The sequence below is a fragment of the Dreissena polymorpha genome, chromosome 14 (genome assembly GCF_020536995.1).
Source record: "Dreissena polymorpha isolate Duluth1 chromosome 14, UMN_Dpol_1.0, whole genome shotgun sequence".
Lineage (NCBI taxonomy): Eukaryota > Metazoa > Mollusca > Bivalvia > Myida > Dreissenidae > Dreissena > Dreissena polymorpha.
The window spans coordinates 35,953,631-35,969,882 of NC_068368.1; the positions used below are offsets into that span (position 1 = coordinate 35,953,631).

At 32.8% G+C, this 16,252-nt stretch overlaps 1 protein-coding gene across 1 annotated transcript in view; it reads right to left on the reverse strand.

The window, feature by feature from the left end:
• Positions 1-16,252, reverse strand: part of LOC127857097 (potassium voltage-gated channel subfamily KQT member 1-like) — a 167,908-nt gene that overhangs the window by 62,119 nt on the left and 89,537 nt on the right. The window contains exons 10-14 of the mRNA XM_052393460.1: positions 13,911-13,928; positions 12,992-13,098; positions 12,271-12,472; positions 11,795-11,891; positions 10,884-11,295 (exon numbers count right to left, since the gene is read on the reverse strand). Coding sequence (XP_052249420.1) covers positions 10,884-11,295; positions 11,795-11,891; positions 12,271-12,472; positions 12,992-13,098; positions 13,911-13,928 — 836 coding nt within the window. The remainder of the gene's footprint in view (positions 1-10,883; positions 11,296-11,794; positions 11,892-12,270; positions 12,473-12,991; positions 13,099-13,910; positions 13,929-16,252) is intronic.

The window sequence follows — 16,252 nt, forward strand, 5'->3', positions numbered from 1 at the left end:
TTTAGCTTGTTTATATTCACAGTTCTCAATACATAGACAGTTGGATATGAGTTCATGAATTAATACAGGCATACTAGAAATCAGAAAAAATTCATCGTAGTCCGCCAATTTTTTTTCACATTTTCAAAGAATAAAAGTGCTTTATGCCCCACTTCCTGCTGAGAATATGTTTTAATTTCTATTTATAATTAACCGATGAAATGTTACATATCCTTAAACCAGGGCCTTATGAATTCAGTTATGTAAACATTTGACCTCTCACAGAACAGTAAACAAAGGAAATAGAAATTAGGTGTGAGGTCACTATCAACAAAAGAACAGAATTGTTTTACGAACGAAATTTGTTTTAGTTTCTTAGAAGTTTTTTTCACGTAAAACGGGCTAAGAAAAATTCACTAAAAACGGTGTCAGCAATATTCTTGGAAGAAAACGTTAGAAAAACGTTTCCATAAAAAAATGTAAGAATTACCATATACTAAATTAAATAGATATTTCGTCTGATTTTTGATCAGGTAAGGCTTCATAATAGTCAACCGATCGATGTGGGTTTTCGAAATGCCGTATATACCTTAAGCATAGGTGCGTTGCACCTATGCTAAAAACTTCAACAACCTACCGCATTGAAATAGATAGTGATATAGCTAATGCTGATAATATTGTATAAATAACCCATCAATACATTGCGCTTTTGATGCAATTCCGAATGCGCGGGCTCTCTGTAAATCTAGAGATCCGAAATTAAATATCAAAGTTTTCTTGGTTTGTTCTCGTGTTTCTTATCAGCCACTATTGCTTTCTGCAACTTAATACAATTTATAAAGGCATTGACGTGTTAGCAAATAAGTCAATGTTATTGACTCTTACTTATCAGATATATCCTATTGATTATTTCTCAATACACATAATTATACTGAATAAATTATGAAACAACGAAATTCGAGTTAAAATAAAGAATTAATACAGCATGTTCAATAAAAAAAATGTTATCAGTAAAATAAGCATACAATGTTAATTATTCTTCCAAAACATAAAAACAAAACATGAAATTCCGTTTTAATAATATATTTTGGTAATATAAAATATAAGAAAGTAATTATAAAAGCCATTTAAAAATGGGATAGAATTTGTTTGGATCTTAATTGTTTAACTGATGTGTAGCCTCATATATATCCATTACTCTCATAATATCGGTTCTTCTCATAGTATCGTGCATTAAAGGAAAAACCTTTAAGAAGTGCCGGAAAGTTAATGTTTGTTTTTCTTATATTTTTAGAAGTTGTAATTCATTTGATGGTTATCAATGACTATTACGACGATCATGTTTCTGGTTGGGTTGTATATACCGCATATTATACACAATGATGTGAGAACGTTGGCATGAATATGATCTATTATCTCTCTTTGTAACCTATTATGTCCCTTGAAGTATAAAAAAGTTCCGTTTAATAACAAGAACATTCGCTGCTTTTACAATTGATTAACGATATTTTTCAGTTCAATTAAATTCTTATTTTCAATATTGTATATTAAAAATATAATTATTTTTTATAGATACGCATATTGCTCAACACAGGTTTATGAAGTTTCATAGGATGTCGCGAGCGTTCGAATTTCGGACGCAATGCAAGTACTTATAAGAACTCTCCTACAAGAGTTAATAAACGCCCATGTGATAAGACTTTGTAATAGAGAATCACACGTACAATCTCATCGTTTTGTAATATATCAGGCGAGGCTAAGAATCTTGCCAAGCCGTTATTTTATTCGTGCCGAGCCTGATATATTGCAAAACGATTGGGCAGTAAACTATTATTCTGTTTATCATACCACACTTTCCTAAAAATCTGCAAATTAATCCATTTTTTATATTTTAAATGTGTACGCTGATTTTGCTGATCCGGCTTTTACTCGTTACATACAGGTAGCAACGGCGTTCGAAAAGACGACGCAAATAATCGCTTATTTTAAACATCGTATAGAGGAAAAAAGTTGTTTAATCGAAGGACACACTTCACCGAATGGTTTGGAGACGCCTTTTTGTAGATGTGTATTGAAATTGACATTTTGATGGTGGTGTCAATATTGACATTAGCGTGTTAAATCGTTTGTTACATGGTCGCTTAGCGACCGTCAAAGGTGGTAAGTCTAAAATTCAGGTCTATACGCCTTAGCTACTAGGAGCCCAATACCCGCTTACTACGCGTATCCACGCGAGAAAGAGTTGTATAATTTATGCAAGAGGTTGGAGTTGTCCAAATATATGCATTCACAAATGGAAACATGATATTAATATCGTGTTAAATGCAATAGTTTCGAACGGTGCTTTTATAGAATAGAATCAATAAACAATGATCGAAATGTACGTTTCGCGGAGGAGATTGTTTATGAATGAATAAAATAGTCCACTTTCTGCAGCGTCTTAATTGACGTAGTATTTTTGCTCAGTCCATTCATAATATGAGGCTTTTAGATGCGCCTGTCGATAAACAAAGGAAAGTCCACGGGCGATTACAACGCAATAGGTTACGCTCTCACATACACCTCAATGACATAGTATAGGTCATTCGTAAATTAAGGCTATTAATAGATTCGGGAAAAATGTAACGCTTATTTATATTCTCAATTTATAAAACGTTGAACATAAGTTCAACAGTAACTTCAGCGATACGATAGACAAAAACAAAAAAGTGTTTCATAATCGCAAAACCCGAATATAACAAACAATTAATAATAACAATAGCAATAATTTTTGCAACTGTTAAAACTATTCTTTATTTGATGTGTTTTTTAACTAATTCTTCGGAATTTTTATTGTATATGTTACTTATCCATGTTGTATCTGTTTTGATTTCAGTTTATATCAATTTATGTTAATATTTTGCGTTCTATAATAAAACTTATAAATTGGAAAAAAATGCTCCTCGATATAGTTTCTCAGCAATCATTGTTTGCTTTATTGAAACATAATAATACGCTCGCGTCTTCGAGCTTTATCATGCGTCTATACGACTTTACTGTTTATCAGATAATACGTTGATCAATAACAAATAGAAGAGAGGAAGAAAACATGAAACGTAAACATGAACAAAATTAGATGTTTATTCATGTTATCTGTTTGTTTGAAAACACATTACTATAGAAAAGAAACAACTGATATACTGAATAGATTCGGTAAAAGCCACAATGTATGGTTCTGACACAATAAAAATGTTTAATACTTGACATGTCATCCACTGACCTGTAATTAATTGCTAATTGCTTGGAGATATAAACCATTTCACAGGCATGCCAACATTCAAACTGATCTTAAAATTAATTACAAAACACGCTTGTGTAAAACACAGTAACCTAAAAGAATAACAATCCAAATCTAACTACACAAAAAAAGAATTATACGTAGATTGCATAACTTAATCGTTTAATATCGACCATAGCAATAAAGAAAATAACAAATGTAAAAATTTAAAAATGTAGGCATGTAATTGTATTGCTAGAAAACGAACGCTTCTGTGAAAAGAATAGCCATGATTATTCTTTATTATGTGATAATGACGGTTAATGTGACCTCAAGAGGTCACAAGTATAAGGCTATTGCTTTAAAATTACAGTGTATGTTCACTGTAAGTACACTATTGGGATGACTGTTTGCAATATATCAACGTCATTTAACTGAAATTATTTTCGTACACACAAAAAATCATCTGGAAACACTCAAAATGAGTAAAATATACTTCTCTTAGCAAAATCATACATTTCCATATCCAAAATTGTTCAGGATAGATTGGAGCATAAGTGTGCCAAAATTCATGCTTCCACTCAAAATTGCAGGATTTGATGAAAAATTTGACCGAGGCAGCTGGCACTCGCAAATGTTGCACAGAAAGTCAAGACAAGTGATAACTGTATGCTAATCCTCAACTATTTAAACAAACGATTTTACACGCTTATGTCGATATTGACACCATAATCAAAATGTCAACTTCAATATACATCCCCGAAATAGCGTCTCCAAACTATTCGGTGAAGTGTGTTCTTAGATTAAATTTGTCGCTGCAGTCCATTCCTGATATCCAATTCAAGACGTTTATAATTAAAGCGGTTGTACTCTTCCCATTCGTAGTACAAACAACTTTTTTTCTCTATACGATGTTTAAAATAAGCTATTATTCTTGTTGTCTTTTCGAACCCCATTTCTACATGTATGTCAACGTGTAAAAGCCGAATCAGCACAATCAGCGGGAATCCGTACATATTCAATATAAAGAAATCGATTGTGTTGCAGGTTTTAAGGAAAATGTGGTATGATAAACAGAAAAACAGGTTACTGTCCCGTCGTTTTGTAATATATCATGCTCGGCACGAATAAAATAACGGCTCGGCAAGCCTCGCCGTTATAGTATTCTAAGCCTCGCCTGATATATTTCAAAACGATTATCTATATAATTACATACTTAGTAAATGCAGCATCGCTGCAGTTTAATAGATAACAGTTTCTAAGGCTACATATACTATGAAAAGCTCTTCAAAGCTTCAATCTTAGCGAGACCTATTATCATGTCATTCACCGATTGTTTCTTGTTGTGTCGTCTTTCAAGGATGTTCATACAAACTATACTATTGAATCTTAAGATGACCAGCTGGAATGTTAATCCAAACCTTAATGATACCAGTGTATGAAATCATTGGAATGCATCAGATGGGCAAGAGATTTTCATAGGCCATACACATGTTTCGTTGTTCTTGTGTAATAACATTAGCAAACCTTTGTGATAATTTCGATGGCATTTTTCAATTACAAATTTAAAATCTTACATATTTACTGTTATTATTACCTTAAGAAATTTATAACACTTTTATGTTTAAATCAATCTTTTGAGTAAATAAACCGACACAGACGCAGTAACAGTAACTGACACAAAATGTGATGCTACAAATTTTGACATGCGTGTTTTGACATTTTATAATTTGTGTCTGAGTTTAAAAGATTGGGGATGTAATGAGGAATTCGTTTGATACTTCGTGTCAATCATAGACAACAATTTTACGACACTGCAATTAATTTAATCAACAATCGCGGTGTATTAAAATGTCAATATTTTTAAAGCTTTTGATTTAATATTATTCAAACATTCGGATTTAGCTTGCTTATAAATACTTACGTGTCTTGCTTATGCGCTAAATATACCAACGGAAAACTCTCAATAATAAAAGTCATATGACCATAATGTTTGAACAATGCAGGAGTTACTGTCTTGTATTGCATAACAAAAAAAGATGAAAGCTACGGTAACAGCTTTGAAAGGGCCATTGCACGGAATTGGAGTTTAAACCGGGTACAGGCAAAATAAACCCTCACACTTATCCTAGAAATGATTTAAGAGCACGTGTACAGAAACAATAATCTAAAAGCATTGCAATTCAGACTTAACTACAGCAGACGAGATTAACAATTTGATGCCATCACTTAAGGGTCTAAGAGTAACCATAGCAACGTAATTAAGAATGCACTGTTTATGTAACTTTATTGCTGGGTAACGAACGCTTCCATGCAATAACACCAATCATGTTGCTATAGTTTGTATAATGATGTTAAATGTTATCTAACGAGGCTACACGTATACAGGTTTATCCTTATAGCTTTAAAATTGCATTGTGTTTTGACTGTAGTTAAATATTTTGGTAGACTGTATACAATGAAAGAAAGTCATTTACTGAAATTGAATTTCGTACATGGGAACGTATTACGTTTGAAAATACACAATACTGACTTAAATATTTTTCTTTAACGCAACACTGTACGTGCTTTAACGCGTATAGCGTGAACGCTGTACATTTTGGTTGGCTTAATACGATATTCTTGATAACTATCTTTGGAAAGCATGCTGAGCTTTATTACCGAAATTCCACAAGCAACCAATTGTTAATTTAGTCTTGTACATTTTAAAACTGAGTTTTGGCATAGAAAATATATTAAATCAACCTTTCTGCTACGATGTTAAGTTACTACGGTTTTCAAATTTAAGAGAAAACAAATAACAACAGCAACACGACTCATGTAATATTTTCTTTGCAGGGCTTCTACAAACTACAATCAAACCATACACTCAGTCATGTTATGACTCCAAAACATTATTCTGAATCGCGGAATTGTGCAATCACGCTCTGGAAGTAATCTAACTAGCATCATTCCCTGAAGACACGACAACGCAGTTTAATTGTTGTCACTTCAACTGTGTTATTCGCTTAATTTCCCTAAGGCGAACTGATAAATTATAGTTTCCGTTTTAGAACCTGTTAGTTTGTGTTCGACTAGTCAATGCAAATGGTCTTCATTGCATGTTTTGTGTCACTTGTGCACAATAACGTTTAACACACTGACTCTTTTGTGTAATTTATACCATTGCTCGATTATACAAATCACCTGAAAGCCGATGCATGCCATGCGTGTCAAGTGTCGTCCAAGATTCTGAGTTAAAAGCACTTTACAGATTCTATAATATTGGAACCAATCATTCAGTCATTCATAAATCGTTTGTTGTTGTTTTTTGTCGTTTTCAATTACGCGCACACGAAATATACTATTACATAGTAAGACAATTCACGGAAATAAAAAGGTTAATGATGGCATTATCTGTATTATAGCATATGTACAGGACATTGACATTAGGTTATAGAAAAATGTTTTCGCTATTTGTATTTTATAAAATAAGCAAATACCGTGATTATTTGGATGTCGTTATTTTCTTTTCAAAATTTTTAATGTGCGGATATGGTGGCGCGAAATTAACATGGAATATATTGTCACAAAAAATAAAAAAAGGATTTTTTATCTCTTTAAATCAATGTTTCTACACCACACATAGCGTTTAACGTTTGGCTATAAGGAACTCTAATTTTTCGATGGGTTTATTTAACTTTATTTTACGAAATATTTTAAGACATATTCGTTAATTTTGAGAGTTTATGGTGCTTTTAATTGTCAAACGATGAATACATTGACATTTTAGAGCATAGTAGAGCATAGTTTATGTTCTGTATTACTTTTTACTCGCAAATATCATAATTACATAATTACAACGGCATTTTGCAACTTTTAAAAAATATTGTCAATTTAGTCAATGTACCAAAACATGGGACGGTCCCTTTAAAATTATTTTAAAAATAACATACATGCAAATAAACATTTATCTAAATAATTGCATTTCAAACTAAACTAAACTTAAAACAATAATACGTCATTTAATAAAAAAAATAAGATCGACAATAGCAATGTTATTAAAATGTATTATGTCTGAAACTGTCTTGCTGGGAAACCGATGCGTCAGTTCAGTAATAGCCACCATGTTTCTTTATGTTATGTCATGTGAGGAAAGTGGTCTAGTGGTAGGATGCTGGTCTACGGATCGGAAGGTCCCTGGTTTGAATCCCGCTTGGGGCCCTGGATTTTTCTGAGCAAACAATAAATCCCAAGCTTGCTCCTTTCCACCCAGGTGTATAAATGGGTACCTGTGAGGGAAATAAGTAAATTTGCCGTGGCTGCCTTGTGCGCCATATGTAAACGGACGAATTAAATCCGAGTGATCGGTGGGTTAGTGTCGAAGTCGGCTGAAGATGCATACGTTATCGATGCGGACTATAAACCGCACCTTTAACCTTTATGTGTATGGGTTTTAAAGAGATCATTTTAAAGAGAGCCGACATGTATAACGGTTATTGCTTTACAATTGCATTGTGTGTTGACTGTAATTGCATACTTGTGATAATTGCTCCCGATTTAGCAACGTCATTTAACTGAAATCAATTTTCGTACATCAGAAAGTTTTACGTTTTAAAAACGCAATAATGAGGAATATATATTTTGACGGAACACCGTGAGTGATTACAGAAAAAACTTTAAGACTATACGTGTCTCTGCATAAGTACCGCATTCGTGATATTCAAGGGTGCTATGATTTGTTACACAACGTCGACATGCAACCAGTATAAAATAAAGTTGTATACTTATTAGAAAAGTATACTTTTTGAATCGATATATACTAGAACCTTCATTTTCCAATAAATAGCATCAGCTAAGTCCTTTCTGATTTTGGTTGATTAATTAACGATGGTACATTTATGTAAGCTCGTACCAAAACTGACTAACCGCAAGACATAAAACAAGCAACAAAGCATATTAAATAACCCCTAGAATATCTTCATCTTGCAATTTTATTTTGTCTTATTATTTCCACAAGGACTACCTACATCAAGAGGCGGTCACAAAGCATAGTTTTGGTTTTATCTATTTTTTAATGTTGCATTCTTTTTTAACTTTGAAGAAGAATTTATACTTTAAAAAAAGTAACAGCAGTATGAATCACGAAGTGTGTTCTTTATGAAGCGTATATTCGTTATAACAAACTATCGGTAAAACATTGTTTTGAATCGCGAACTTCTACTCACAACATTGTGGCAATGTAATGGCCTAAATTGTCTGAAAGACACGACAACGCAGTTTAAGTATTATCCATTCAACTGTAATATACGCTTGGACTCCCCGGAGTGGCACTGATGTATTGTGGTTACGTTTTAGACCCTGTAAGCAAGCATTTGAGCTCTTGGCCATGAAAACGGCATTGAATGAATGTTTTTATATCTACGTTAATTTCCGCCTACACTGTTTTTTCGTTTAGAAGAGGCATCATTGAAATAAAAATAAATCCTTAACCGCGGAATGTGTCATTTTCTGCTAAGCCTTTGTTGACTGTACATGGATGATACTCTGGGATAATACTTGATAGTCTTTCTCATTTTAATGTTTTACATCTAATTATGACTATAGATGCGTTATTTTCTATTACACGAATTCGAGGCACATGATAGAACCCTATACAAGTTAAATGAAATGAAAATGGGTTTGCCTTGCAGGTATTGTTATGCATTTCGTCATAAAATATCAAGTACGGTATTGTGTTTGTTTTCAATGCGAATAGTCAAGTTTAACTAATGAGAAAAACTATAAAAATAATTTCACCCAAGAAACTTATTTTATAAATAAAGAAAAAAGAACACGTTCCACTTATAATTTGGCGGGACAACTCATGTTGAGTAGTGTTGCTTCGTTTTACGTAATTGTGACATACGTTCTATGATTGCAAACCGAAAACTGGCGAATCAACACATTTTGCAGTTTAGCCGATAACGCATGTTTTCTTGGATTTAAGGGACATATATATGTGTAATGTATTTTTCATAAGTAAAGACACTTCTTAAACAACACCTATTTCATTTTGTATTGATATCTTGTAATATATTAAAGGAATCGTTCAGAAAACATTGCTACAACCCTATGATTAAGTCAATAACCGGTTTAAACACTGAATTTAAAGCGGATGCTTGGTTAGGCTCTACAAAAGTGCGCCTGCGTATAGCAGAAACATTCGTTACATTTAAGACAAATACTGTCTCTTTGAGGATACCGTCCATATCGTTATGAAACTCAGCAAACGCAGAAAGTCAGAACAGTTTCTTATGTTACGACTTATGTGTAAAGAACATCAAAATGTTATTGCATCGCAGTACATGCAGGAAGGCTGATACAAAATAACTTCGACGCCGTTCATGTTTTAGCAAATACGCAAACCTTGTAAGGATTTTAATAGCGTTTTTTTCTAATCCAAACGTATTAATACTACATCAAGTACTTTCATAAAATAGCATGTAATACTCTCTTTAACAAAATAATTATTTAAATAACAACGAAAAATGAAAGTAATTGTCAATATTTTTTTCAAATAGTTCAAATCGCTATCGCTTAATAGCTATCTTGTTCGCGTTAAAGTCACTCAGTTTTTTTATGTCTTATTAACGGAAATGAAAGATCCTGATCAGACCTTGGGAATGGGACGTCTAGAAAGCCGGAATATTGCGCATTTTAATTAAAATACCACTGAACCCGTCGAAACGCCTCGTTAAGAAAAACAAAACACGTCCATATCAGTTAAATTGCATACATAGCTCCCGCATTAAGTCTGCATTTAAGGGCTGATAGTTTCTTAGGTAACTCTCACGGAGAAATTGTAATATAGACACGTGTTTAGTATACCATCCAAATATTTATGTTGGTATTTAACAGTGTATTTTTTTACACGCGCGCACAAAAAAAAATATCAAGATATAAGAACAATATTTAAGTTTCCAGCAAAGTGCGAATGTAACATTTAATGAAATGATCACACTAATACCGTGACAATAAATATATATTCAAACTCGAACGAGAAACGTTAACAATAAAATGATTTTCACACAAAATATGATTAATGTATCAAACAAACAATAATAATAACAGAAAACAGTATTACCTTAAGTAAAATGGTTACATCTATACCGATGCTAACACTATTCACAGCAATAACATAATTTGTGTTGTTAGTACCAGTGTGACAATCTTAACGTTGTTTAAACAGGGAACTATGATGGTACTGTTGTATTTAAATTCATCTAATTTATAGACTCTTCTCACTTCTTAACAACATATTTGTTGCAGCCGAAATACCTTCTCAATAAATATACTTAAACATCCGTTACATCAGAGACAAGCGCATTTACCGATCCCAAAGGTACCAAAACCCTATGATCTGACGGTTCATTTAGTATTGGAAAAGCTGGGGTTAAACCATATTTCTCATTTTTCATATCTCCTTCATGATCGATGTCGATTTTGCACTCGGTTTTTATGTGGTCGATGCCCGACACTGCTGTCGTTACCGCAGTTTGTGAGCAAACATTTTGAACATTCGCAGAGGTATGCACATGATTTAAAATCGTATGAGAGTCGTGAAACACCTCCTCATCATTACTCGTGTTGTTAGCATTTTCTACATGTAAGTCAAACATACAACGACCTGTTTCGTTCACAAGTTCACCCATTGGGTCGTTTGTTACCTCTTCGGCAATATCTTCGTTCGACACATCAGTACTGCATCCACGTTCGCAAGAAAGTTTGGATTCCGCCTGCTCGTTAGCAACAAGCTTAGGAAGTGGAGCGGAGTTCAATCGATACGTAACACGCTTACGAATTCGAGAACTTAAATCCGAATGATTTCTCAACATCATTTTCTTGGGATGTTTATCAATTATAGGGGATGATGGTTCACTGGTATATTGCTTGTCGATTAGAATCGATCTGGGCTTGACAGAAGTGTGAGCATGCTTATCGTGTGCAGTGTTTTCAGAAGTCCGCGATTGCATTAAAACTTTTCTGTCTTCCTTATACATGTCTATCAGTAGATCTAGCTTTGATTCAATGTCCTCCACCTGAAATATGTCACAAAACAATACTCATTGTATACACAAAAACACATCATATGTTCAATTATTTATATATATGTCGAAACATCGAAACAAAAAAATATGATTGCATCACGGATATGATACCTCTTACACATCACGGCAAAGTTTACTCTTAAACATCATTGAAACGTGGTTCTTAACTAGCATGGCTATGTTTTGTTCTGCAACAACACGGTTGCAATATGTTTTAGTAATGAAGTTGGAAAAACGCTATCGCTCAAACACAACACTTCCCTTCTCAATTGCACTTTGAATGTGGTTGAAGTATTAGATAATCGTTTAGGATCTCAAATGTTAAGCCTGACCGTAAAAGCAATCATAGATATTATGCAATAGTTATTTCGACCGATTAGAGTGATATATATAAAGTTCACAAGTTACATGTATATACACGTAAATTACAAATTATACATATTTGAAAATACAATACAATTCTTAGATGCACACTGTTGTATTTGCTTACTTGTCGCTCCACTTTGACGATACGTGAGGACAGACTAACTTTGGATTCGTATGCATCCTTGCTCTTGCTTCCAGTCTTTCCCAATATCTGGTCAAGTCTGTTAAAACGCAATTATAAAATGTATTTGTACAAAACAATGTTCACAATATTGAAAAATATGTATGGAAAACAAATGCACGCAACATACACAAACCGCACAAATATACATATTGGGTTCATGGGAGTCTAATGGCAGTCCCGGAGATTTTCTCTAAAAAGCATCTATACCTTAAAGAAAACATGGTTGACGGTAAGCTAATATACAGAGAAAAATAATACATTTGTGCTATATCAAAAATGTTCACCGTCTTGAGACGGCATATGTAAAAACACATTCGTTGGTTTTGTCAATAAATATTCGCTGCAATGAAACGATTCTCAGTTAAAGCGATATTATAATATAAATTGAGTATATAAATCGTAACAAACTAAGTCACCTCATCTGAAGACTCTTCACCCTGCTAAGCATATCTACGTGACCGGCGGAATATTGCTCGATTACGTCTTTGACATCGTATGGTCGTAACGCTTCCCTGAATTTCTTACGCGCCACAAAATACTTTATTTTACGTAGAGAACGAATGACTCTTTTGTCGACAACCGTTAGCTCTCGCATTTTTGGTGATAGCTCAAGCTCCTCTGCAATTTACATAAACAGAGAAATAGTTAATTTGAAAATAAACAACTAATGGACTACATTTGTCATAAGAAAAAATATACACTATTGGCATTTTAGGCACGACTAGCGAGGTAACTAAGTTATACAGCTACATCTGTCATTTAATATACTTATCAATACCACATTACGCTTTGATAGAGTATTTGCTGACCCATTTAAATTGTTTTGAAAATCATACATTTGAGAAAATATGATTACCTAGATGATACTTATATTAGTGCATTAAAATGGTCAGTAAAGTTTGGACTGATTTCAAACATTATTAAGGATCTGGATTACACCATTTACAACTAGCGATGATAAAATCTATAAAAAATCTCATAACACCCAAATCAGAAGATCAATTACGATGAATTTGTACAAGTAGTATTGTAACTACACTTTTATATTTCCCTCACCTCTTATTCAAATATGACAGTGTTCAATGATTGACATGTACATGTGCACTTAGTACTGGTATAGTAGCAACACAGTCTTACCTTCGGAATGGTCATGCTTGGATGACCCTGTATTGTTGTGGTCACGCAACACAGCAAACCGTTCTACTCGCTGATCTATGAGCCCTGTCGCCAGACTGAGATGACTCCTATCCAAACAGAGCATGCTTGGTTAGCATTCATGTCGAGAAAGAGTAAATACCTAACGTCAAACGAAAATGGGTTCATGCTATATGCGACCCGCGTATATCCCGCCCAGAATGCCCAGTCGTGCAGTCTGGCCATAAACTACAATATCCGCTAATAAGATGACGATATCTTGCGTGACCTTATAGCGCACTGCTTTGGTTCTGACCAGGCTGCATGGGCTTGTCTGGAAGTAAGTCTTTGTATAGAATTAGAAATATTTTGCATGGCGAGGCTTAATTAATCGGCTATATTCTTTAAATTAACGAAAAGCTAGAGTTCATAAAGAACAAATATATTGTTTAACGTTTCTTGAGTATCATTATTCCAGTTCATAAAAAATAGTTGATAAAGGCATGATGTGTTATTTGTATTGTTTTCCTTTATACTTATATTACCGGTTTTGAAGTGCAAGTGAAATTGAATGCATAGCACAGACGACATAAACATGCAATATGTTTTATAAAATTCTAATAATCCCAATATGAACAAACATAAAAACATAATCACTATAAGGAACAAGTGCCGAGTATTGAACATTGAACATTGAACGCTTACAACAAGAGTGTTATTTGTTTAATATGGATGATATATCATAAGCATCACATTTCATGTGAAATAGAAATAATTAAACGCTTTAACAACATTCATATATTAAAAGGCACACAGCTAAGGACGGATTATAAAAAATATAAAGATTTACGATTCTACAAAGTGAAACAGACATCTATAAAAATCGACAATACATCAACACAACAAATGCTACAGGGCTTACCATGTGCGATTTACAAAGCTAAGTAAAGATAATGTTTACATACGTTTACAGTTTTATATTTCAAGAGCGCAAATACAAACAGTAAATATAATTACACATTATCGTTCACACCTAAATGGCACGTACGCGTAAACTAAAAGTGTGGTCTCGATTTCATAAATACATAAATTAATTATAAGTATCAAGTATTCATGAAACTTGTATAAATAGTAAACGTAAATTTGGGTGTTCACATGCGAGTGACTTTGGGCTAATGTAAAAACACTTCACATTTATAATTTATAATTATAATAACAGTTTTGCACGCTTAATTGCAATATAAAAAACATCTTTAATAAAATTGCCTGTTAAATAATCGATGAATCGGGACCAGGATTTGCTGAAAAGATCATTTTCCTTAATAGATACAACGGACAACGCTTATGGATATATGAAAATCAATCTTGATAAAACAAAAATCATCGTATTTAGAAATGGCGGTGTTGTTAAACAAATTGAAAAATTGACATATTGTGGAGAAAACATTGATATTGTATCATCTTGTAAATATCTTGGTGTTTATTTAACGCCAAAACTTCTTTTGTCAAAAACTCAAGAAATGTTAGCATTGCAAAGTATAAAATCAATTGCTTGTATATTTAGATATCAACGTAAATTTTGTCATTTAAGTTCTGTAGATATTTTTAAAGTTTTTGATGCCATGATTAAACCTATACTTTGTTACGGGTCCGAGATATGGGGCTATTCATATGTAGATAAAATTGAAAAAGTACAAATACAATTTTGTAAACAATATTGTAATTTACCGCAAAACACACCTGATATCTTAGCTTTAGGAGAATGTGGTAGACTTCCTTTATGTATAACATATATGTCAAATTGCATCAAGTTCTGGTTGAAAATCACCCGTATGGAAAATCATAGATACCCGAACCAGTGTTATAAAATGTTAAAAGATTTAGATGATGCAGGTAGAAGGACATGGGCTAGTCATATCAGAGAATTACTATTTAGTTATGGATTTGGTTATGTTTGGTTTGCTCAAGGTGTTTGGCATGAAGACAATTTTATACATCTGTTCAAAACACGATTAAAAGATTGTTATCTTCAAGTATGGAAATCAAAAATTGACAATTCTCCTAAAGCATTGCATTATAGATTTTTTTTAACTGATTTGTACTGTGAACCATATCTGAATATAAATATGTCTTTTGTTTTAAGGAAAACTTTGTCAAGTTTCCGTTGCTCAGCGCATGATCTCATGATTGAGAAAGGTCGACATTAATCAATAGATAGACATTTAAGATTTTGTCCATTATGTGTGAAAAATAATATAAGCGTAGTTGAAGATGAATATCATTTCTTTTTTGAATGTAATGAATACGAAACATTTAGGCAAACATTCTTCAAACCTGACTGGTTAAGAAACCGATCTCATCAAATGTTTTATGCTATCTTATGCTTTAAAGATGAACATAATATAATAAGGATTGCTAAGTTTGTGCATAAGTCGCTTGTGAGAAGAAAAGAAATTTTAAACATGCATACTTGAATATATTTTTGTAATGCTCTATCCAACAGTTTAATCATGTGTATCACCTCAGAAACTTTTTTGCTTAAATGTTCTGAAATGTATGATTATATGATTATGTATCACTCTGCCTGATATATTTTGTAAATGCTGTATTTTGGGCCGGTGGCCTATATTACTTAATAAAACATGTCTATGTCTATGATATAGGTAATATAATTATGTCCTTTCAATTACTACATTTCTGTTCTGCTTCCATATTATTTAACGTTTCATACTGTGCTATGTTTATCTCTAATGCTCTTTTGAGTTATTCATGGTATATATTTGCTTTAATATATTAATGGTGCAGTAAACGTGTTTTGTTAGTAAACAAAAAGTGATTTGCATTATTTTAGAAAAACGTGGAGTTAGAAGAATTGTAATGTTAACTCATTCCTGTTTTGTTTATCTTTATTTATTGAAAAGTCTTTATCCATTATGCATACACGTGTTTTTATAAATTACGATTCATTTTGTAACTATTATACAATTATTTGCAAACAAAGTATTTCTTAATAATAACTATGACATGTTATAAAGAATTGTGTTCCATCGAAATATACGATTTAATTATTATTTTTGGATTAATTGTTTGAAAAGATACACATGCTACTTGATTTCGTTTATGATAATAACCCTTACTGATTCTGTTGAACAAAATTATGGCAACTAAAGACTTCGACAATCTAGAGACAATGTGTATTTCAACTTCAGATGAGTTATATGAAGAAAGTTTTAGTTTGACACATAGTATACCGTGCATCTTTCA